We start from the raw sequence: 25139 nt of genomic DNA, 5'->3' as shown, positions 1-25139 counted from the left end.
TTTTGCCAATAATCAAAATAATAATGTCATATTTATTGATATTACACCCACAGCAATGCTACACAAGCATGTGTGTTGTCTAAAACAGTTCTCCTACATATTTGGAGTCATCCAGTGCAAAAATAAACATAATGAGCATTATAATTCATATAAAGGACAAACTATTTATATTTCTTCAAAAAAGGCCCAAATGTATGCCAAATCTCAAAACAGTGACGCCATTCTTCTCTGTAGAACGGTTTAGAACTAGCCTGACGTGGTCCTACTCAGATTCTAGTCAGAATGTGAGTCTGAAACCGCTCCATTGGGCTGTGATTATGGCGTGTTCCAACCGAAACAGGAAAAGAAATGCCTCTGCATTCATTGGATAGACCTACAACCAATCAGAGCAACGGAATTCAACACTGTGTATTGTCTCCATAGCAACCACTCTTTGCACAATGCATTCATTTTAACTTCCGACTTTTAGACTTTTTTGAAGCTGGATATATCATTTGTTGGGTGTAAATATATAAATGTGGATAACGTTAGTGATAGGGACATGCTCGCTACAGTCGCATTTCTAGAGATGGATCGGCGAAAACACGTTTTATTTCTCTGATTCACGGCTTTGTTCTACCGCCGGCGCTCCCTCTCTTCAGTCTCTCTCTATGTCTCTCCACCATATAACGCTCACTCACTTCAGTCTCTCTCTATGTCTCTCCACCATATAACGCTCCCTCACTTCAGTCTCTCTCTATGTCTCTCCACCATATAGCGCTCCCTTTCTTCAGTCTCTCTCTATGTCTCTCCACCATATAACGCTCTCTCTCTATGTCTCTCCACCATATAACGCTCTCTCTCTCCAGTCTCTCTCTATCTTGACGCTAGTACCGTGCTTTCGGGCAGTTGTTGATGCTCCTCCGCTGAGGATTTTAAAATGAATGCGCTGTCGATTCTACACATCTCAATTCTCCAGCGGCAGCCACTAGACGGATCGTGGACGATTTGGGTCGGACTTGCGTTCCTTTTTTTGCAGTGTTTTAACCGCTTGAGGTTAGTTAGCCTACTGCTAATGTTTAGCGTCATCTCAGCCTCATAAGCAAACAAACAAACCTACTGTTGTGCTGTTCTTTCTCTACTAATGCAGCATCTATTCAACAAATGAATAACTTTATAATGATATAACAAACCTTTTTGCTGTCGATGCTTTAAACGCGCATCTGATGTCAGCCTTCTCCGCACAGCATGTGCTCTCCGTGCAGCGTGCAGTAACACATGTGGAAAATAAACAACACGAGGCATCAGTGATAGTTTTTATTTCGCCTCTAGAGGCCGCTATTGTAATGCATGATGCCAGCAGACCCTTCTCAGCTCTTGTGTACTGTGTAATGAATGACAGCATGCGCTTCTCAGCCGCTCCAGCAACGGATGCAACCAGAAAAAACTATTGGCATGGATTTTTGCCGATAACGATAGTTCCACGAATCAACTATCGGTGCCGATTAATCGGCAAAACCGATGAATCGGTCGACCTCTACATTTTAGTAAAGTGAACTCATTGTCCTGTTCAAGAAACCAATTTGAAATGATTCGAGCTTTGTGACATGGTGCATTATTCTGCTGGAAGTAGCCATCAGAGGATGGGTACATGGTGGGCATAAAGGGATGGACATGGTCAGAAACTATGCTTAGGTAGGCTGTGGCATTTAAACGATGCCCAATTGGTAGTAAGGGGCCTAAAGTGTGCCAAGAAAACATTCCCCACACCATTACACCACCACCACCACCAGCCTGCACGTTGGTAACGAGGCATGTTCTCATTCTGTTTACACCAAATTCTGACTCTACTATCTGAATGTCTCAACAGAAATCGAGACTCATCAGACCAGGCAACATTTTTACAGTCTTCAACTGTCCAATTTTGGTGAGCTTGTGCAAATTGTAGCCTCATTTTCCTATTTTTAGTGGAGATGAGTGGTACCCAGTGGGGTCTTCTGCTGGTGTAGCCCATCCGCCTCAAGGTTTGTGGCTTCACAAAGGCTTTGCTGCATACCTCGGTTGTAACGTGTGGTTATTTGAGTCAAAGTTGATCTTCTATCAGCTGGAATTAGTCTGCCCATTCTCCTCTGACCTCTAGCATCAACAAGGCATTTTCGCCCAGAGGACTGCTGCATACTGGATGTTTTTCCTTTTTCAGACCATTCTTTGTAAACCCTAGAAATGGTTGTGCGTGAAAATCCCAGTAACTGAGCAGATTGCGAAACCAGCCCGTCTTGCACCAACAACCATGCCACGCTCAGAGTTGCTTAGGTCACCTTTATTTCCCATTCTGACATTCAGTTTGGAGTTCAGGAGATTGTCTAGACCTGGACGACACCCCTAAATGCATTGAAGCAGCTGCCATGTGATTGGTTGATTAGATAATTGCATTAACGAGACATTTTACAGGTGTTCCTAATAATCTTTAAGGTGAGTGTACATTAAAAAAGTGTGCTATTCTGGCTTTGATGCAGCTGCACCTGATCTGCCCCTGATTAATGGTTCAACGTTGAATCTAATGTTGTAGGTACACAAATGGCGTTTTTCCATTACATGGTACCTGCTCGACTCGCCTCGATACAGGTATCGAACATTTTTTAACAATACCCAGCTCTACTTATTCATACTATCAGCTAGAAACTCCATTAAAACCTTATATTTCACTATCCTAACGTTTCACATCTTTCATACCTTATTATTCTTATTCAACTTTTAAAGCCAGCAATTCATTTTAGCATCAGTTTTAAAATCCAGTTTTAACACAGCAATTTCTTCAGAAATTGCCCTCTCTTGTTGATATGATGCAAGTGTTCAATGAGTTGGATTTCTTCACTCTACGAGCTGTACTCCTGTCGACACTGTGTGTTTGACTCATTTCCCAAATCATTGTTATACAAAGAATGTTCCTGAAGTGTCATTTGGTATCTGTGCATTTTTAGGCTCTTGGAGGACTATCTGCAGGCAATAGAGGGTGTGAAGAATAACCTGTTGCAGAAATCTTCACCTAATGGCCTCACCTTTGTTGGAGAGGTTTCACATGGACAGTTCAGCCCTAAAATGGTCAGTAATCTTGGATGGTGTCAATCCTGGAAACATCCGTGTGGCAATAAACTATCAAATTGGAGTTCTGTCCTAGTAGCTTTATTTATGATATTTCACTTTCACCGTAGCCTACGTAAGTGGCCTGATGTTTATACTTGTGCGTTGGTATGTGCGTGAGGAGTGTGTTGTAGAGCGAGGGAGAAGTGAGTAGTGACTCTAGAGTCCTAGTGAGAGAAACAAAGTGTGTGTGTATATGTGTGTGTGTATATATATATATATATATATATATATATATATATATATATATATATATATATATATGTGTGTGTGTGTGTGTGTGTGTGTGTGTGTGTGTGTGTGTGTGTGTGTGTGTGTGTGTGTGTGTGTGTGTGTGTGTGTGTGTGTGTGTATGTATGTATGTATGTATGTATATATATATATGTATATATATATATATATATATATATATATGTATGTATATATATGTATATATGTGTATATATGTATGTATATATATATATATATATGTGTATATATATATATATATATATATATATATATATGTGTATATATGTATATGTATATATATGTGTATGTATGTGTATATATACAGTATATATAAATAAAAATAAAATCAATTTCAAAATGATAGAACAACAAAACTTCTGAGCTTCGTGTATTTGATTTAAGTGTTGATTCCTAATGTCCATGTTGTCATTAATCTAAGAAATGAAGATAACTAGGAAGCTACAGAGATGAAACTGTATTCAAGTTAATCATCATTAATTTATAAACTAATAATTCAGGTCGGTATAGAGGACCAGAATGTATCTGTTAATACAGCTGTCTGTTAATGTACTCTGGGTTTTTTCAGGACCATCTAGTGTGTTTTCTGCCGGGCACGCTCGCTCTTGGTGCATACAATGGCCTGCCTGCTGATCACATGGATCTGGCCAAACAGCTGATGGAGACCTGCTACCAGATGTACATTCAGATGGAGACAGGCCTCAGTCCAGAGATCGTCCACTTCAACATGCATCAGGGCAGCACCCGAGACATCGAAGTAAAGGTAGGTACAGTCCGGTTCTCATTATGCGGCGGTGTCCTGTGCAAAAAAACGAATCTTGCACCTACAAACTAATTTTGTGTAATATGTGTAATTCTGGATCAGGGCATTGCCAAAATGCCTGGGAAAGAAAGTAAATGTGACCCAAACTTCCCACCGATCGCACAAATAATTGTGTGAGGATGTTAGGGTAAATATTCTACAGTAAATCAAACGAAGAATGTGACAGTAAACAATTGGGCAAAGGTTTAGGAAGAGTCTTAATTAAGCATTCCGTTTTAAAATCAGATGTGGTTCATTATTTACGGTTTGGTTCACCTTTGTATGCACTTTGATGATAGCTTGCAGACAGGCACAACCTCCTACGACCAGAGACGGTGGAGAGTCTCTTCTACCTGTACAGGTTCACCAAGGACCAAAAGTACCGGGAGTGGGGCTGGAAGATTCTCCAAAACTTTAACAAGTACACCAAGGTCAGTAAAATGAAGGCCACTGATCTGTCCAAATCAAATGATGCAAGTGTTAGGTGGGCCTCTGTAGAACCAAATCATATCAGCTGCCTGGGGACCACTCACATGATAAGGCTGGGTAATACCTGTTCATTTTTTCAACACTGATGCTAATTAGGGTTTAGTAAATAACCCCTTTTATGTTCTAAAATACAGTGAATGGATTGTGTGAATGTGGACAAATCCCTCTGTCTTTCCTCTTAGGTTTCCTCCGGTGGCTACACCTCCATCAATAACGTGCGTGACCCGGACTACCCAAGCCCCCGAGACAAGATGGAGAGCTTCTTCCTGGGAGAGACCCTGAAATATCTTTACCTCCTCTTCTCAGACGATCCCAACCTCATCAGCCTAGACCAGTATGTCTTCAACACTGAAGCTCATCCACTGCCTATATGGCCCTCAAACTGAATGACACACACACACACACACACACACACACACACACACACACACACACACACACACACACACACACACACACACACACACACACACACACACACACACACACACACACACACACACACAGGAATTTGAATGGTAGATGTAAAACTGCATTTATAAACACAAACATCTCAGGGTTGGTCTAACACTAAGATAATTCCTACGTCTTTTGTCTCTGAATGTTGTCGAAACAACAACCCTGAACACAGACCACAAATGGAAAAAAAAAAAACTCCTTTTTACAGATTAAATCAATGGTTTGCTATATGCTTCTATATGCTAATTTATTCTGGAGAAGCAGTGGAAGGTTTCTGCCCTCCTGACCACCCATCAGCATTAAAGACCAACCTGATTGTGACTTGAATCAAAGGTGTCTTAAGCACGTTACCAGGATGGGAAGAAGCGTCGGGCTGGACTGATGCAGGTGTTTGGGAGCTGATACTGATATTTTCAGTTTCAGACTGCTCATGGGTTATATTTTGCTAACCGTTGTGCACATTCTGTTTTTAACAAAAATGATCGTTTTATGTCAAAGAAAAAATCCCCAAAACGTTATGGCTTTATTTTAACCCTTATTGAAGTGGAAACAGTTTTTTAAGCCATTATGATACAAAACCTGAATCTGCTGGGGGCTGATGTCTTACCGAACAGTGCTGGCTGGTTGCTTTTGTAGCATAACGTTCCCTGACAGCAGCCACCAGCTGTCTGAACTGAAGCCACTCCCTGCCTACTGCACCTACAACTGTTGCAGCTACACGAGAAGCTCAACTCCTCATCACACTGTGTGTAATATAGTCATTAAGTGCTCTGGCTAGAACAATCCTCAGATGTCCGCCATCCTTTGCTTGAAAATGGGAAATAAAGCCAAACCTCCTGACAGGGCTTGAGCTTGCCCTCGGTCCATGTATTTGCTGTCCCATGCTGTATTCATGCCATACAGGAAATCTGACTTGAGAAAATGACTTGCTATCATGATAAATAGATTTGGTCCATATCGCCTTCTCCTTATTAATTCTGCTTTGCTCCTGTCTTTTCTTGTTGCATTGCTTTAATTGAAAACTTGGAAAATATGTGATTAATAAACTCTCACAATCCTACAGAAAAGTCTGGCATATATGGTCTTTAACCTTCAGAATGTTCCCGTTTATTTCCATGACATGAATGCAGCATCACTCTCTACTCAGTACCGACTTTGGTCCGATTCCAGTTGTTGCCAAGCAGCAGATTTATTTATGAACTGTGGAGCTTTTGTTTTATGTTAACTGCAATGGGTTCTTGACATCAATGTTTAAAAAAAAGCTGAGCAGCAACACTTTTCACTGATGTTCCATTTCTTTCTTCTTTTGTCATCCTTGTTAAGGTGATGTTTGTCTTTCAAGTGAGAGAAATGGTGAGATTCGAAATATGAATGTAGCATACTATATTGATTTGTAGTGTATATTGAAAGGTATAGTTGCAGCTATGTTAATACAGTAGCTCTCCTTGTGCATTGTTGTAGTAGTAGCAGCAGCTTCTGATAAGCTTGCAGTCATTCCTGTAAATATTACTAGTTCACATCATAGCTCTACTTGCATTTGTTGATTTCAAGAAATTTATGAATTTGTATTGAGACCAAACTCCTTTTGTATATTCTGTGTAATTTTTCTTTAGTGTTGTATGGTTTGGTGTTTCACATGTGCCTTCAATGTTGCTTCATACAACATTTAAAAGACAACTGTTAACTGGCTCTAAATGTCCATTTCTATACATTCAAGCTATTTCTTACATGTACATACTTTGCTGGTCTGTTACAGTATATGGTCATTGTGATCACTGCAGATATGACTGTTTTTTACAATGAAACTAAATAAAATAAGGATTTATATTTTTCCAGCAGTCCTTCTAAGCAATCATTAGGTTTATATAATACTAATCTCTACCAGTGTGTGTATTTAAATCCTGCATCGGCTCTGTGTGACCTCTTCCTGGATGTATTTCAGCATAATTCCTGAGCCAAAGATATGCTGAAATATAATCAACCCTGGTGGTTGATACTGTTTGGGGTTGTAACGATGAAAAGCCATTTCTCCAAGCCACCGCTTTCGGAGAAAACTGACAAAGGAGATATTTTTAATGCTTTTGAGAACAATTTCACCAGTGTGGGTTTTAAAGTCATTGATGAATGATTCACTTCTATTTTAGTTGCAGCCACCAAGCAGAATGCTTTCAATAGAAGGCTGCACACATCACAATACAGACATGTCATTATCTAGATTTTTTTATTTGAAACATACAAAATGAATTGTCACATGGTGCATAATGAACGCTGGATCGGCTTTAATTTTGTAAAAATGTAGAAATTAAAGAGATTTTATTGAACAGAAACCAAATATTTGTGTTTATCATTGACTTATGAAACAAAGCAGGTCTGCAGTGATGTAGTCATGGGCGTTCCATCTGGTTTACGTGTTGTTTTTCATGTCCTGGAATAGAAACACACAGAACACAGCGAGATCAGTGGAGCACAATGCAGAGGATAGAGTTCAAATAAATTTAAGTGATCTGTAAGGAGCGGAAATGTGTGGTGGGGTAACTAATCACACCTGACATGTCATATTGTGAATTAATGTACGGTAATTTAGCTTTTTACTATCCCCCTCAAATAATACTCCTGTCACATGCAGCTCCTGCATTGATCTGTATCCCTTTTATCAAAACACAGTGGCGGCGATAATAAACTATTTGAATTGACTCCATGGATTTTCTAACCAAAGGTCGGAGGTGTTGGTTTCTGGGGCCCTTTTACACAACAAAAATGATTATTTGACATGGTCTTGTGTCCATTTCGACTCATATCTGACCCAAATCCACATTGTAGTAATACTGAAAGTATACACTGTAGACTGACGAAATGGCTGTGGCCGGAAACAACAACAGCAGCGGTGAGTTGCTCAAAAACTTTTTTAGTAAATCTGTGTACACAAAGAATGTTGTCAATGCTTTCTTTCAGGTGTAGAGCCCCTGGTGATACTTCGAGCATAGTTTCATGTTGTGTCGAGCCTTCTTAGTATTTTGAAAATATTGAATATTGAGACTAGCATAGAAGTGCCCCTAGCACTCCCATTCAAAAGGCCATTTGACCCAAAAACGAGAATACGGTGAATCTTAAAAGTGGCGATTCGGTCCTAAATATGCTTTTAAACTAAAGTTTGACTCACGTACATTCACTAAAATACCCTAGGATGCATTTTGGCGAGAGTTACGCTTTAAAAGGAACTAGCTGTTTTTTCATAATTCCAGTCCTGACACGTACTCTGAACCTGTGCTTTAAATTGACTGCTGTAATTTGGTCCGCTCCATCTTCACCCACTGTGCGATGAGGTCTGCTTCAGTCTTCCTGGCACTAATTACTGATACTGGATCAGCATCATTAGATCCTCTGCATAAAACAACAGATGAACGTCAGACAGATTTTGCTTTGAGTTAAAAAGAAAAAGAAAAGAAAAGTCAAGGATGCCTATCCAGGTGCCAACCGCTTGCTGTACCTCAGATCCAGATGATGGGCTCCTCCAGAAATGTTGACAGCTATCAATGATGAGCTCAAGGACTTGCGCACCTAAAAAGCAGAGAGCTGATTGACTCAGACTGAACAATGACTTCACAGTTTGCTGAAGTGTGCTCACGGTTTAATCTCTTACCCCTCCGTTAGCCCATGGGTCCAGATCTCCATTGGAGAAAATTATGTTGCTGGCTGTGGAGAGGGCTGAACACAAGGGGAGGCCCCATTAGAAACAAAAACACTAGTGGAGACATATGGAATTACTCAGGAACAAAGTTTCATTCCAAAATTGGAAATTCCAACAACAAAAAGCATTTATGTCACTTGTTTGTCACTGCCCTTTTATACTCCCCTAAAGAGTCCTTCCAGAAAAATGCAGATTTTTTTTGTGATTGTTGCGGGCAAAAATCCTTGATTATGTGGCACGTTTTCTTAAAAAATGCGATGGAATATGCAGGCTATTTATGCAAATTTATGCGATGAAATTGCGGGAACTTGCAAAAACTGCGGTTTGATGAAAGAGAGAAGAAAAGTGATTCCCCCAACACCCTGCTTTTCGATGATGTTCACGTCGCATTATTACGTCACTTCATAATGTTCCCATGGCAACGGGAAAATGGCTGCTCGTGTAAAGTAAACGCTACATTTTTCAACTTTCTGCTAAGTTATGTGACTTTTTTGCAACGAAAATGCAGGGATTATGAAATCATGCAAGCCCTGCATATTTTGCGTGGAAATCAGCAATTTATGCGGCGAAAGTGCAGCCCCCACATAAATATGCAAACTTTGGCTGATTATGCATTGAATCATGCAATTGCATAATCGCGTTTTTCTGGAGGGACTGCTAAAGGATATTAGGAACACCCTACTAAGACTGTGTTTGACCCCCTTTCGCCTTCAGAACTGCCTTAATTCTTTGTGGCATTGATTCAACAAGGAGCTGGAAGCATTCTTTAGAAATGTTGGCCCATATTAATAGGATAGCATCTTGCAGTTGATGGAGATTAGTGGGATGCACATCCAGGGCATGAAGCTCCCGTTCCACCACATCCCAAAGATCTTCTATTGGGTTGAGATCTGGTGACTGTGGGGGCCATTTTAGTACAGTCATGGTCAAGAAACCAATTTGAAATGATTCAAGCTTTGTGACATAGTGCATTATCCTGCTGGAAGTAGCCATCAGAGGATGGCTACATGGTGGTCATAAAGGGATGGACATGGTCAGAAATAAATCTCAGGTAGGCTGTGGCATTTAAACAATGCCCAATTGGTACTAAGGGGCCTAAATTGTGCCAAGAAAACATCCCCCACACCATTACACCCCCACCACCAGCCTGCCCAGTGGTAACAAGGCATGACGGATCCATGTTCTCATTCTGTTTACGCCAAATTCTGACTCTACCATCTGAATGTCTCAACAGAAATCGAGACTCATCAGACCAGGCAACATTTTTACAGTCTTCAACTGTCCAATTTTGGTGAGCTTGTGCAAATTGTAGCCTCATTTTCCTATTTTTAGTGGAAATGAGTGGTACCTGGTGGAGTCTTCTATTGGTGTAGCCCATCCGCCTCAAGGTTGTGCGTGTTGTGGCTTCACAAATACTTTGCTGCATACCTCAGTTGTAACATGTGGTTATTTGAGTCAAAGTTGATCTTCTATCAGCTGGAATTAGTCTGCCCATTCTCCTCTGACCTCTAGCATCAACAAGGCATTTTCGCCCAGAGGACTGCCGCATACTGGATGTTTTTCCTTTTTCAGACCATTCTTTGTAAACCCTAGAAATGGTTGTGCGTGAAAATCCCAGTAACTGAGCCGAATGGGAAATACTCAAACCAGCACGTCTGGCACCAACAACCATGCCACGCTCAAAGTTGCTTAGATCACCTTTCTTTCTCATTCTGACATTCAGTTTGGAGTTCAGGAGATTGTCTAGACCTGGACGACACCCCTAAATGCATTGAAGCAGCTGCCGTGTGATTGGTTGATTAGATAATTGCATTAACGAGAAATCTTACAGGTGTTCCTAATAATCCTTTAGGGGAGTGTACAAGGTCAAAATCAATGTCTCTGCCCACCGAGATAAAAATCCAGGAATTTTCTACAACCAAAACTAACCCCAAGTGCTTTCATGACCTAAAAACGTTTTTTTATTGGTTTATGTTTTCTAATGGGCTCAATGGTTCAGTTTCCACTGCACTTAAAGTCCCCTCCAAACATGCTGTTACAGATGATACAAATACTCACGCTTGGAATAATAATTTCTGTCAGATATGTTATTTTTTCCACAAAAAAAAGGTTAATTACCTTGTTAAAAATTCTTTAAACCATGCTTCTCCCTCATTGAAAAATCCAAACATTTTTAATGAAAATAAAAATCAACAAAACATCTGAGCTCTACTGAGTAATGTACAGTTACACAAGCCACATTATGGCCGCATTAACCAGGCCTGTCCCACTGAGCTCTGATAAACTGCCACATCAACAGGGACTTGGGCACTGTAGCAGTTACAAGAAATACTTCACATGAAAATACCATAAGTGTGGGTATTGGGACAGATCCAATGTATCACTTACACTTTCTAGATTACACCTCTATATATAGATACTATGATATATCAGGACAGTCTGGTGCGTCTATTAGTATTCATTGCTCACCGTCACCCCAGAACTGGGTTTTGAGCCAGTCTGGTCGTGGAACCACAGCCCAGCGTTTGGAGCAGTAAAGCTTGCGGTCTGTCTCAGTGAAGGCCATGGGAGGAAACATGTCTGTCACATTGTTGCTCTCGTAGCACAGATTAATCTCGGTGCACGCCTGCAACCAGAAGCAGGGGAAGTGTTAGTATGATAAACAGTTTGAAGTTTAAACACCATAGATGAATCGGATATTTAATTTGTCCTATTGCAATTCTGACCATCAAAAATGGAAATACAAATAATCTGTATTATTGTAACTTTTTTTTTTTTGTTAAACATACTAACACTTCATACACACACACACATATACATATATATATATATATATACATACACATATATATATATACATACACATATATATACATATACATATATATATATACATATATATATATATATATATACATATATATATATATATATACACACACATATATATATATATATATATATATATATATATATATATATATATATATATATATATATATATATATATATATATATATATATATATATATATATATATATATATATATATATATATATATATATATATATATATATATATATATATATATATATATATATATATATATATATATATATATATATATATCACAACTCAGTGTGTACGGTTATGAAATCGGTCTAGGTGTTTAAGGTAAGGTTAGCCTTTTGATAGGGTCAGTACTGGCACGTCATATGATGGGGCGTGGTTGTTGATCTGATTTAACCCAGCCCAACTGCAGGGTGTGTGGGATTCATTCAGGAAGAAAAAAAGGAGAAGCTGGAGGTTTCAAGCGGCAAGTCACACAAGAGTTGTAAACCACACGCTGGGAGAAAGACACTATTTGAAAGACTGTTTTGTTTTCCCCACAACACAACTTTTCGTAAATACACCTTTTAAACCTGAACTACAACACGGGGAGCAGGCTCTCCGTCGGGAGCAATCTTGTCACCGAAGCCAGCCAATCTTTCGTCTGCGAGTTGAAGCTGCGGCTGGGTGAGTCAGCTTAACACAGCACAACAATAAAAACATGTTATGCCAAAATTAACGCCAACTATCCATTGCGTTTCCCCCAGATTCGGCGCATTTTCTTTAGCCTATCAGTTACAAACACAACAACACGCTAGCGTGCTGACCGAGGTCAGTAACAGGCTAACCAGCTATAAAATCGAAGAATTTTCTTTGTGCTGTGCAGTGGATCTAATTCATGCCGATGTTCATTACGAAACAAGTAACTGATAAATACTTAAAGAAACTTTAACGTGTTAAAAATTGACAATAGAATTTGGTATGGTGGCTTTTTGATCAGGTTGCATACAAATTCTAAATGTTGTGCTGTGTGTTGGTGGCTGATGGAGTACCTGATAGTCCCAGGCCAGGCTGTCAAAACCCAGTCCACAGCCGGTGGGATCAGCACACTCCAAATACAGATTGTACAGGTCAAAACAGGTCAGCAACCCGGTAGAGTTGTAAAAAATCCCTGCAGGATAGGATTGTGTACCATCAACTACTGACAGGAGTTAATTCAATTCATTCATTTATTTATAGTATCAAATCATAACAAGAGTTATCTCGAGACACTTTACAGATAGAGTAAGTCTAGACCACACTCTATAGTTTACAAAGCCTCAACAATTGTAGACTTCAATAAAGGTTATTTGAATTTCATAATGGGAAAGTTTCTTATGCGTTTATCGTACTGTACAATATCAAGATTAAAGCTTAATTGTTGATTTATTATTTATTATAATAATATTATTATTATTATTACATGTTAATTTCTTTTTAGGTTCAAAGATATTCTGGATTATTCTCCAGGAGGAATTCGGGGATATCATGGGGAGCTAACAGACAGACCAACTCAAACTCAATGTTTCACAGTCACCAGACCACCAGAGAGAAACCAGGACAACAGAGCACACTAGCTTCAAACAGAATGTACAAACTGGCTCTGGCTGTGAGCCAGCGAAGGGTAATAAAGGACATGTTTTTTGGAACAATTGCTAGTGAATGAATACTCTCAGATCAATAGGCATTTGCAAGTAAGTGTATTGTTAAATAAAGATATGAAGCTGACCACTGCCCTCTAGTCTCTGCTGACATGAAATACATCTGATTACTTACTTCCAAACTCTACCCTAGTATCTAAAATACATACAATCTAGTCTGAAACAAAGTGGCATGGTTTTAGATTTCAGTTACCCACTACTAGAAAGATGAACAATTCTTTATAATTTTGTGCTAATGACCATTTTTGAAGAGCAACATTCTAAGCTGCTTTGAGACACAGTGTACATTTCTTTTACCTGCAGTGTTCCTGAGGTTGGAGAGCAGGTCAGATCCACTCAGCATGGTTTCACAAGCCACCTGAAAAAAGTAGTGTTATACATCACTTTCAGCTTCAGCCTTTATCTAGAAAAGAACTCACCTGACTCATGTCATTCTTCCTAATTTATATTCATGTTACAGATATTTATATTATCGGGAGGAAAAAAAAAATTATATTGGTATAACATATACACTAAGTGGTCCTGAGTCTGACTAAAACATACTAGGATTTTAAAGACAGAAACAATATCAATATTTGAGAGTTTCAAAAAATCTGACAATGATATATTAGTCAAATATTCATTGTTTAACTTAAGACATAAGGATCCCTTATATTTTTTGTATTTGTATTGACTGGGACATTTTATAGTGTAAAAGAAATGTGTCAGCACTCTCTGTCAGCGCTTTGTAATGGTGACACGGACTCTTCACAAATATAATAATTTTTTGTTACTTATCAACCAGCATACACCTCACAAATACTGATATATATTTGCAATATGCTCATCAATATTGTTTTTTTTGTCTTGTCTGCATTGTTGATGAGTTGGGTTAGGAACTGGAGGGTCACTGGTTCAAGTCTCCCTAAGGACCAAAGTACAGAGTGTGGACTGGTAGCTGGAGAGATGCCTGGGCACTGCCAAGGTGTTCTTGAGCAAGATACCGAACGCCGTCAGGGCACCTGTCCAGCAGTCGCAGCCCACTCACTCTGACATCTCTCCATTTGTGCATGTATAGGACCTGAGCATGTGTGTGTATTTCAGGCCTGTGTGTAGTGTATTCTAACAACAGAGTTTAAAGTGTAATTTCAATAAAAATCATTAAATATTATACCTTTTAAACAGCAGTTGTTAACAGCTGGTTTTATTTGCATATTATACCACTTATAAAAAAGTACAAGTGATGTTGCTCACACATAGGTGGCATTTTACTGACAACTGATTTGCAGTTACCTTGACAGGGTTTGCAGGCATACTACCCATGAAGTGAGTGCTGTATGGGTAATCCAGCATGGCCATCATAGTGAAGGCGTTCCTCAGCAGGCCGTTCAGATGGTGGATGTCCTGAGCAGATGATGGAGGCTTACAAAGGGAGAATTCTGACTGGATGCGTCTGTAATCTGGTAACAACAACAACAACAACAACAGTAGTGGGTTTAGATTCCTTATTCAGAGTTACAACATCTCCATGATGAAGGTTCCATTATTTTCCTTAAGGACCTGAAATAGAGCAACAGCCAAACCGGTCAGAAGTTCTTGACATTAAAAAAAAAAAAAAAAAAAAAAAAAAAAAAATCACTGAAATATATAGATTTTCAGGTTGACTTAAAACAAATCCAGGTGTCGTTACTGCCTTAGCAACACAATATAGGCTAATATTTAATTCATTCCTGTCATTTACGTACATAAAATGTTTGAACCTCTCCCCTCTGGCAGGAGGCTGCGGTCCATCAGGATCAAGACCTCACGCCATACAAACAGTTTCTTCCCCTCTGCAGGCAGCCTCATAACAAGGCCCCAGACCCCCACTGACATTGAATCTTCATACTACATCCTGTCCTCTGCACACTGTCTGTACTATTCTGAACTTTTCCTCAACATTTTTGCACATGCTGCACTAATCCATACAACCTCTTTTTTCCTTTCTTAATGTTATATAGTTATATATGTGTTGTTATTTGTTAATATTTGTATGTTTATTTCATATTAATGTTTAAATATGTTATGTATGGTTTGCCTCTCTATGGCAGTTTGGCTTTGGAGCAGGCTTCATCTCCTGGATTTGATTACTTTACTCCTCCCCCTACGCATCGGTCTGTACTAATACCCAGTGCTCTGAATCCTTTCCTCTCTTTCGCGGGACGCGTCAGGGATGGTCGCTCTCTCTCCACTCTTATTCGCGATTGCCATTCAGCCACTCTCGGTTGCCGAGATGGGGATTAAGGATTAATTTGGAGATGGGGCATAGATCACAAGGTCTCAAGATTACGCTGACAACCTCGTTTTCTACGTCTGTCGAGCATCCCACGTTTTCTCAGTCCTGAAATCCTTTTGTGCTCTCTCGGGTTACAAATTAAATATTTTAAAAAGTGAGCGTTCTGCTATTAATCAATTGGCTGTGGAGCTACCCCCGACATTGATTCCTTTTAGACTTTCTAACTTTCAAATATTTAGGCATTGTAATCACAAGGTCGGTTTGCACATTACAGGAACAGAATCTTACCTCATTGATAACAGTAGTCAAGTCTGACAGGCAGTTAGGATGAGTATACTCCCAAAATACTTATATATTTTTATATATCTTCATCCTCATTCATTTGGGAAACACGCAAGAGCCGGCAGATCCTTAAAGCTTTAGTGCGCAGTTTCTGTCTCCCCCATGAGGAATTCTAAGTAATGACAACAACACTGTTGGCGCGTCCACATGATACATGCCTTACGTGATCGCGCACGCGCCCCCACGCAGTTGCTAGTAGCCACCTTGGTAGCCATGGAGGCCATGGAGGACTCTTCAGAAGAAGTAATTATCTTCACTCGAGCTTTGTAGCAACTCATCTGGCATGAGCTTGAATGTAACGGACGTTCAGTAATATCCAAAAGTTACGCACTAAAGCTTCAATGCAGAGGAGCAGATCTCTTGGGGGGCTTGGCCTGCCTGGTATTATTAGATATTACTGGGCTGCAAATGCCTGTAATATTATGCTATGGTTTACCTCAGCTCAGAGCAATTTAATTCAGATAGAGGCCATCACATTTTACATTTAATCCTATAGTGACTGGCTCTCTGAAAATCTGGGCACCAATGAGGTGTAGCTTCGGTTGGTTCACTCTCCTCCAGACAACTCCCAATTGTAATAATCATCTATTCTTGCCTACTAAAATGTACCCTTGATTTGCATCTTTGGACAGTGGTGGTATTGAAAAGATGTATATAAACGGTGTGTTTGCTAGCTTTGAACAATTGTGCACAACCTTTAATTTGAATAGCTCAGATTTTCTTAGATACTTTCAGTTACAATCTTCCCAATTTCCTCAAATCCCACCTACAAACATCTAATTATTGAGGCTAAAACTCTATCCAGTGGCTACATTTCCTATTTCTATAATCTCTCTCCCTCTACTGACTCTGATTAACAAACTGAGGGCTGGCTGGTAGGAGGAATTGTTCTGTCAGATGACTTTTGGGGAAAAGTTTTGCAAGTAGTGAATTCTTACTCCAGCTGTGTTAGGCTTAGTCTCATACAATTTAAATTCACTATAGCAAACCAGGCTTGCCAAGATCTATCCGGCCGGCTCGGATGAGGGATGCAAAAGATGTTCCCAGACCCCTTGTGATCTGACCCACATGTTCTGGTCGTGCCCCAAACTGTCCAATTTCTGGCAGCTATTCTTTGATACAATCTCAAAGGTTTTGGAGTTGACGACCTGTTCATCTACTCATATAGAGTGGACTTAAGCCAATGTAATCTCTGTGATTGCCCGACAGAAGATCATGAGTCTTTGGGAAGCCACCCTCACCACCTACATTCAAGGCCTGGCTGAGTGACACTTTATCTTTTTTTAAAACTCGAGAAAATAAAGTTACCCTCAGAGGCTCCTCTGATAAATTCTACTCTCATTGGAGGCTTCTGATCCACTACGTTAAATAGCTTTACCCGGCCTATGCCACGGAGGTAGCCTATTTGGTGTGTGTGTGTGTGTCCTGGGGCCCACCTGAAACTTTCATGTGCGCACGCAAAAGTTTAATGTGCGCACATGAAAGTTTCGTTTTAGCACATGTCCCCTTAGGGGCTCTGTAATATGTAGCTGCTGTTGTGCGTTTCTAAATCATTTCTGAATTTTCTCAATGTTATTATATAACATTTTAGAGAACTAACAAGCTAGAGTAGGGGCCCTATCTCATAAGATTCCATCATAGAATTTTGACATAGAAGAGGGAGCGGTGGCGGCGTAAGCGCTGAGCGAGCAGGTACAGTAGTGAGTTGTCGTCTATGGAAAAAGATAGATAAAGCAAAAAAGCTGTCAGAGGCTAAAAATAGAACAAGAAAGAGGGAAAAGTAGATGACATGTCAAGGGATGCGACAGCAGTTAAATAAGTGGATGGTGAAAGGCAACAGGTAGGATTTAAAGAGTGAGGTCTGTGCTTGGAGGCTTGCAAATATTCATGTTAACAGACTAGCTAGCGTTTGCTAACACTGGGAATGTAGCAGCCAAATGGGGGTTTACGGCTAGCTTAGAATATGCAAAACCGAGGTTGCTGAAAACTGGAATATATAAGGTAGCATGTACAATAAATGACAAGAATCTGGAAAACATAACTAATGCAATAACTCTGATCTACAATAGAATCATGCATAGATTTGCTACCAAACTTGGAGGCTTGTAAATATTTATGTTAACAGACAGTTCTCAGACTAGCTAGTGTTTGCTAACACTAGCAGCTAAAGTGGGGTTTACGGCTAGCTTAATTCAAACCAATGTTGCTGATAGCTACATTTAGATTTTGGTTAAACCCTATGGTACCAATCCCATGCATGACATATCTCAATTTTATTGAGATAAAATAACAACTGGTAATAAATATAAGGCAGCATGCACAAATGACAAGAAACTGGAAAACAACTTATGCAATAACTCTGTTTTACCATGGAATCATTAATAGATTGTGTTGGGTGACATGGAAGCTGTAATTAGAGGGTCACATCTCTATCTCTCTTTAAAAGGTCTGTGCTAAGTGGCACTCCTTATTACTTTTTAAAATCCCAAATGTGAATGTAATTTCAACAGCAACACAACCTTACTGTTGTTGTGTTTTGTGATGCCATCACTAAGCTGAATTAAGAATTGGGGTGCTGGATAACCTGGGGATGGAGTTTGCTAACTGTAGGGGGCAGAGCAATGACAATGGCTCAAATATGAGGGGTATACACAAGGGTGTGCAAGCATTGGTGCAGTAGAAGCATCCAGAGGCCCTATTTATCCCCTGCTGTAGCCACAGTCTGAACCTCCTGTTATGTGATGCTGCGTCATCCAACAGAGTGTGTCTAACCTTTTTTTGGCACTCTCCAAGAACTGTACACCATTTTTCGGCTTTGGTGAAGAGGTGGGATATTCTGAAAGAATTTGTGGACATTACACTGAAGCCTCTGAGCGATACCAGGTGGGAAGCAAAAATAGACTCCGTCAAAGCTGTACGTTTCCAGTTAGGGGGGATTCTTGATACTTTGGAAAAGCTTGAGGAAGTGGAAAAAGACGGCAAAACTGTCTCAGAGGCAAAGTCGCTGTCTGGCGAGATTGTCAGCATAGAGTTCCTCATGTGCCTCTTGGTTTGGTATGATCTATTGTCAGAGATCACCTATGTCAGCAAGGCAATGCAAGCAGTGAACATCTCGATGGACACTGCCATTAGAATGATAGATTATCTTAAAGAATTCTTGCTTAAGTATAGAGTGGAGGGCTTTCAAAAATCCCTTGACGTTGCACACCGAATAGCCATTGAGATGGATGCTTCCCCTGAGTTTAGAGAGAGACGTTTCAGAAAGCAAAAGAGATTTCATTGTGATGATTCCAGCACTGGCCATTATGAACAGGAACCCGAGACCCATTTTAGGTGCATGGTTTTCAATGTAATTGTTGACACAGTAATTCAGGAGTTGTCTGACAGATTTTGCAATCTTCAGCTTGTGTCCAAAAAGTTTAAGTTCAACTTTAAGCCCTGAGATATTTTAAAAAAAAAAAAATATATATATAAAAAAAAAAATATATATATATATATATATATATATATATATATATATATATTAAATATAATAACATTATGGTAGGTGGTTTAAAATGATATGGTTTAAAATAAACCTTTATTATTTCAAGCTCATACATGATGATGTCCGGCACACTTATTTATTAGCTGTTTTTTTGGGCGAGGGGAGGGGGTCGCCAAAATTGTTGCTGCCTAACCCCTCTGACACTGGTTAGTTGCACCCGTCATTATCACACAGATTTACCTTGATGTTCGGCTAATTCTTTCAGCTGATGGAATGCTCCCCTCACAGCATCTCTGCATTCAGGGCCAAAGCTCTCAAAATCCTTTGAAAGAGTAACAAAAGGTCATTATCCAAGCTGCACAAGTGTGTGTAAAACAAACAAAATGAATCAAATATTTTGGAACCTTTGGGTGACAAAAAATAAATAAAAAAACGGAGGCATCCATGCACTTACAGCTGTAACATCTCTGAAAAACTGCCTGGAGTCTCCCAGCCCAGCAGTGGACAGTATGGGGGCGCTGGCAGCCAGTGCTCCAGCCACAATGTTTGGATACTTGATTCTCATGTAGACCGACAGCATTCCACCATAACTGCAAAAAGAGATGAGACAGTCGAACAGTGAGACAAGAGGAGATGAACTTAGTAATAATTGGGTTAGTGACAATTTGTCCAACTATACTCGGATATCTGAAAGAAAAGGGAAACTTGTCATTGAGCCATTTTAATTCATAAAAGTAAAAGCACAAGTACAAGTACAAAAAGGCTCAGATCACCCTCTTAACCTGACACTGCAGCTCTTGTAGATCTGGCATCTGATTTCCAAACACAGTTCAACCTGGATGTACAGTCAGGTATTAGAGTATATAAAAGTTTTCAGAACGGCTACAGTTTTCAGCTTAGTTGGAAGGATGTCCTTGCAAAACTGTGTAGGATCACTGGTGGCCTGTTAAACTATGATGGTGTGAAAATTATGTTTGATTTTCAGACATTTCATCAATGATCAGCAGATTCATCAAAGGACAATGATAATTAGTTGCACCTTTAGTAGAAACTATATTCATATAATAATTATCTGCCCAAATGGCAAAGGTGGTCTCTATTAAGCATGGTCAAATAAGGTCTATCACCCTTTGGGTCCATTACAAATTTACACCAATTGTCAGATTATTAGGTACAGCTACTGTAGGTAAAACACTTTTTTAAGAGGGAAATAAAAATAATTCAGAATTTATTCAGAAAAACAAGGTGCAACTAAGCAATTTTTAAATTAACAACAAACTGTAAAAGTCTATGCCACAGAAAAGGTAAAACTCCAGCAACACTTGTTTGTTGTTGTTGTTGTTGTTGTTGTTCATCCTCTCCTTAAAATTAATTTGTGCACCATGGCCAAAAAAAGATTTGAGGGAAAGTAATACATTGATATCTTTTGGTTTGGGTCATGCCAATTGATAAATTAGTAGTGGAGATTCAAAACATTCCCCCTTGGAAATATATCTTTTATTAAGTGATCAAATTATAGATTTTCAAGGGCACACTAAAAGAAATTCACATATTAAAACTTCAAGTAAACAACCAGTGTCAGACAGATCACTTCTATAAGGAATGAAATGTCTGAGGAGTTAACTAGTGACAACAAGTCACACAAGTGGATGACATTTAAAAACAGTGTCCGTCAGGTGGATCCTATACCTGCCACCAAACACGATGACAGGACAGTCTGTGGCTGCCAGCTGCTGTTTCAGCTCAGTGATCATGACAGCATAGTCAGCGAGGGCTTGCTCCACTGTCAGCAGGCCGATCTGAGGGATGTTGAAGGAGTCTTCGTCAAATGGCAGAGATTTGCCATAATACCTCTATAAACAGGGAGAAGAAGACAAAGGTGTTTAAGCTTATAAAGACATTCAAAACAAATTAAGGCAGTGTTAAAACTGCAGCAATGCCCAGCCATGCCAACCCTTATTGAGGAAGTGATACAAACTCTTTCATGGTAATCAGTATTATGCAAAACTGTTAGAGGCACTTAAACTACTTTCTGGCTTCTAGTCACGTACCTGCCCATTTTATCATCCAGTGTTGTATTTATGATTGAACAGTTAGGTGACTAACTGCCCCTTGTATGTTGGTAATTATCTAAGAGAGAACATGCAGTACAAAGATACCTGCCGAACAAATAAGACTGCATGTAAAAGATAAGTCCGGTGATATTATATTATTTTTCAACAATTCCCCTGTGCAGAGCCAAGCCAATAATGAATGTATTATAATGTACTAACAAGTATTGTGTGTGAGTCTCAAAGCCTGATATAGCTTCTTCCTCTGTGCCATAGAGCTCCATTGTTATCCAAAAACTAAGCACACCAATGAGCTACACTGTTGCACTGGGTGACATGCTCCTTCATTACTATGAACACACACACTGTAGTTTATTTTGACTCAATCCCACATAAATTGTCATGCTACCACCCTCACTAGAGCTCCAAATGTGGGTTAATCTGCTGCCAAAAATAGTCCCTAACAAATGCACTATTTCTGGTAACATTTGCAAAAACAACTACTGTGCCTTTTTTTTTCTCAGAATATCTATTTGGGAGTTGTTTTGAAATATTTACATCTTCAGTAGGAACCAATGGGATTGGGGCTGAGAGCCACAGACAGTAGGGAAGTATTGAAAAACAAAGTGACACATTGTTGATTTTGGTGTTTTCATTGGATTTGTTGACAAAAAAAATTGGAATAATTCAATTCAATACAATTCAATTTTATTTATAGTATCAAATCATAACAAGAGTTATCTCGAGACACATAGAGAATAATGCTAGCTTTATTTAGAGCGGTGTATCATTATGTTTTTCAGTATTAGTTCTGATACAATATTGAGTTTTTTAGTACATTTTTAAACATTTTAAATACATTTTATTGAGAAATAAAAAGCATGCTTTTCTTACATGTTCAGCAAATATGACCAAGGCACTGTGCTGAGCAGCTAACTCTGTGATGAATCCAGAGTTGAATGCAAACTCCCAGATGTTTCCCTCATTGCCAGTGTAGAAGAAAATAGGACCATAGCCTTTCTTCCAGTACTTATCTAAAAGGAGAGGAGACAGAACACAATGAGCCAACTTCTCATATAGGCATATTTGCTGCATTTAAAATAAGATATTGGTTTCACCTGTGATCAGGTAACGCTGATTGAATGTCCCGTTCCCCATGGTGTTAAAGTTGAAGTGGTCCTGAGTCTGGCTGAAATACTTCTCTGTGAACTGGGGCTCTGTCTTGAATCCATGATGTTTTATTGACTATGGAAATGAATAACGTTACAGCGTTACACTGAATTATTCTGTTACTAGTGCAGTGCCTGTTCAAAACACGCCTGCTTGGAACATGCCCATTGCTTGGCCTTTGGTAAGCAATATCATATAGGTTTGTAACTTGTATGCTGAATATTCGAAGTTTGTTAAGGTTCTTGCTAAGTCATTTTCAGTCAGGTCGAGAATGACGAACAGGCACGAGACTTTTGAATGCAGTTTTCTCCAAAGCGGAACTGAGGTTTCAGAAAAAATAACAAACAACAAATATTGAAAACTAAAACGTTACCTGGAAAGAACTGTAGGGCAGGCCATGCAGCACCTCAACAGAAAACAGGGTCGCCGTTACAGTAAAAAGTGCTATTATCTTTCTCATGTTCCAAGAATAACGTTACAAATACTGCACAGCTGACTACCAATGCGCCTGCGCGTATTGCATGTGTCACATGACACACTTAAATTATGCTCTACATGCTGCGTTTAAGTGCGTTTCGTAAGATCTAAAATTATATTTAATTTTCTAAGCAGGTGAAATAATATCAGAAAAGAGAACACGACGAAAGCAAAACGTATGTAATTGATACAAATAAAAAAGGAAACAACTAAAGGTGAAAAGAAACTTAATTCATCCTGAAGAACGTTTATGTGCCCAAAGTGCCAACATATATTTCGCTTACATGCTGAAATAAATTAGAATACATTACAACTAAAAGTCAAACAAATTAAATATAGGGAGATGACCAGTACACATGTACAAATGTGGGGTACCAGTTACAATGTTCCAAATTAGTACAATCATAGTAATATATTAAATTATAATAAATATAATTAAAAAGTAAACAGAATGAACTATATGAAGCGTTAACGATCACACTGCATTTAGAAAAAGGTGATTAAAACATAAAAATAGGAATGGAAACAGTGGATTGACTTTACGGCACTGTATATGATGTAGTTACTTGACTAGTTCAAACGTTATATAAAAATGCAAAACACCCTAAATTTTTTGACACAATTTAAAATAAAACCCAATATTTATTAATACAATATTTCTCAAAGAGTCCGGTCTGCGAGCAATAAAAAATATGTTTTTAATTAAAACTCATTGTAAATTCAAACATTATTATTTCAAGCAGCTGGTTTTCTGTGTGGTCAGACTTCAGCAATGTAACTAAACAGTTTGCAACACTGCCTGCAATTTACTTTACAAATGATCAGTGTGACATTTGAAGGAAATACGATGTTGTATTGAACTCTGAGTCACACAAAGGAGCAATAAAGTTTACAGTTACTGTCAGCTGACAAGATGGATCGATTGCTTCCCTGATGTCTCAACAAATGTCTCACCCTTCTTCCCAGGGGCGGAGCCAGATGTTGTAAACATTTGGGGCTCAGCCCAAAGCTAAGGGGGCCCGGGGGCATGCTCCCCAGGGGAGTTTTTTTTCTTCCATTTACGGCAGCTATATGCACAATTTTTCAAGTAATTATTAATAAATAATAAAATTAATAAATATTAATAGAATGCCTAAGAATCTGTAAACCAATTATAGTAGTTGCCGAGTAAAAACTGCATAAAATTATCATAAAGTGTGTAAACATAAATGGACTGTATTTTTATTTTGTTTTTGAGGACTACTCAAAGTGCTTCAACGTAGTACAGGAACCATTCACCTTTCACACACTGTGGCTGATGCTGCCATACAAGGTGCCACCTGCTCATCAGATAAACATTCACACTCATTCACACTCTAATGGCGCAGCATTGGGAGCAATTTGGGGTTCAGTGTCTTGCCCAAGGACACATCGACATGGGACTGAGGGGCCAGGGATTTAACCACCAGCCTTTGGATTGGTAGGCAACCACTCTACCACCTGAGCCACAGCCGTGTGCGTGTGATGATTCTTTTTTTTTCATTGGGTAAGTGGTCCTTGGACTGAAAAAGTTTGAGAAACACTGTATTAAATGAAATTATAAAATACGATACAATCGATAGAATTACCACAGTATGTAAAATATTGGAAATTAGCTCCATCCTGACCAGATCCATCCATCCATCTTCGTCCGTTTATCCGGTGTCGGGTTGCGGGGGGAGCAGCTCCAGCAGGGGACCCCAAACTTCCCTTTCCCGAGCCACATTAACAAGCTCTGACTGTGCGTTCCCTGTGCGTTCTCAGGCCAGGTTGGAGATATAATCCCTCCACCTAGTCCTGGGTCTTCCCTCCTCCCAGCTGGACGTGCCTGGAACACCTCCCTAGGGAGACGCCCAGGGGGCATCCTTACCGAACCACCTCAACTAGCTCTTCAATCTGAGGTTCGACTATCGGTCTGACCAGATGCAATATTAATCATCTAATATAGTAAAATAAAACATTGACAGGTTATATTTAGCATAAATAATAATTTAATATTAATC

At 39.3% G+C, this 25139-nt stretch overlaps 2 protein-coding genes across 7 annotated transcripts in view; one reads left to right on the top strand and one right to left on the bottom strand.

Annotated features, from left to right (window-relative positions):
- Positions 1–6950, top strand: part of man1b1b (mannosidase, alpha, class 1B, member 1b) — a 37197-nt gene extending 30247 nt beyond the window's left edge. For 5 of the 6 annotated variants that reach the window (XM_028577384.1, XM_028577388.1, XM_028577385.1 and 2 more), the window contains exons 11-14: positions 2961–3081; positions 3938–4132; positions 4471–4602; positions 4843–6950. In XM_028577384.1, the coding sequence (XP_028433185.1) occupies positions 2961–3081; positions 3938–4132; positions 4471–4602; positions 4843–5046 (652 nt within the window). In that variant the 3' untranslated portion in view covers positions 5047–6950. The remainder of the gene's footprint in view (positions 1–2960; positions 3082–3937; positions 4133–4470; positions 4603–4842) is intronic. The other variant, XM_028577383.1, reaches the window with a different exon arrangement.
- A 389-nt stretch (positions 6951–7339) lies between these two features.
- On the bottom strand, positions 7340–23166 carry dpp7 (dipeptidyl-peptidase 7). Its single transcript, XM_028577389.1, has 14 exons — positions 23015–23166; positions 22590–22716; positions 22366–22505; positions 21110–21273; positions 19875–20010; positions 19661–19742; positions 14610–14776; positions 13635–13695; positions 12690–12808; positions 11277–11433; positions 8760–8824; positions 8607–8677; positions 8375–8500; positions 7340–7544 (listed from the first exon to the last, which is right to left on the bottom strand). The coding sequence occupies exons 1-13, from the start codon at positions 23099–23101 to the stop codon at positions 8389–8391; spliced, it is 1488 nt and encodes a 495-aa protein (XP_028433190.1). The 5' UTR covers positions 23102–23166; the 3' UTR covers positions 7340–7544; positions 8375–8388.
- Between the last annotated feature and the right edge of the window lie 1973 nt (positions 23167–25139).

The sequence above is a fragment of the Perca flavescens genome, chromosome 5 (assembly GCF_004354835.1).
Source record: "Perca flavescens isolate YP-PL-M2 chromosome 5, PFLA_1.0, whole genome shotgun sequence".
Lineage (NCBI taxonomy): Eukaryota > Metazoa > Chordata > Actinopteri > Perciformes > Percidae > Perca > Perca flavescens.
This window is presented reverse-complemented; position numbering and strand designations above follow the sequence as displayed.

Excerpts from the sequence above, each read along its gene's own strand:
- dpp7 (XM_028577389.1), bottom strand. The coding sequence starts at position 23,101 with ATGAGAAAGATAATAGCACTTTTTACTGTAACGGCGACCCTGTTTTCT. Across the intron at positions 11,434-12,689 it reads GCCTGGCCTGGGACTATCAG|GCGTGCACCGAGATTAATCT; the intron begins GTACTCCATCAG and ends TTCTGGTTGCAG. Across the intron at positions 8,678-8,759 it reads ACCCATGGGCTAACGGAGGG|GTGCGCAAGTCCTTGAGCTC; the intron begins GTAAGAGATTAA and ends TCTGCTTTTTAG.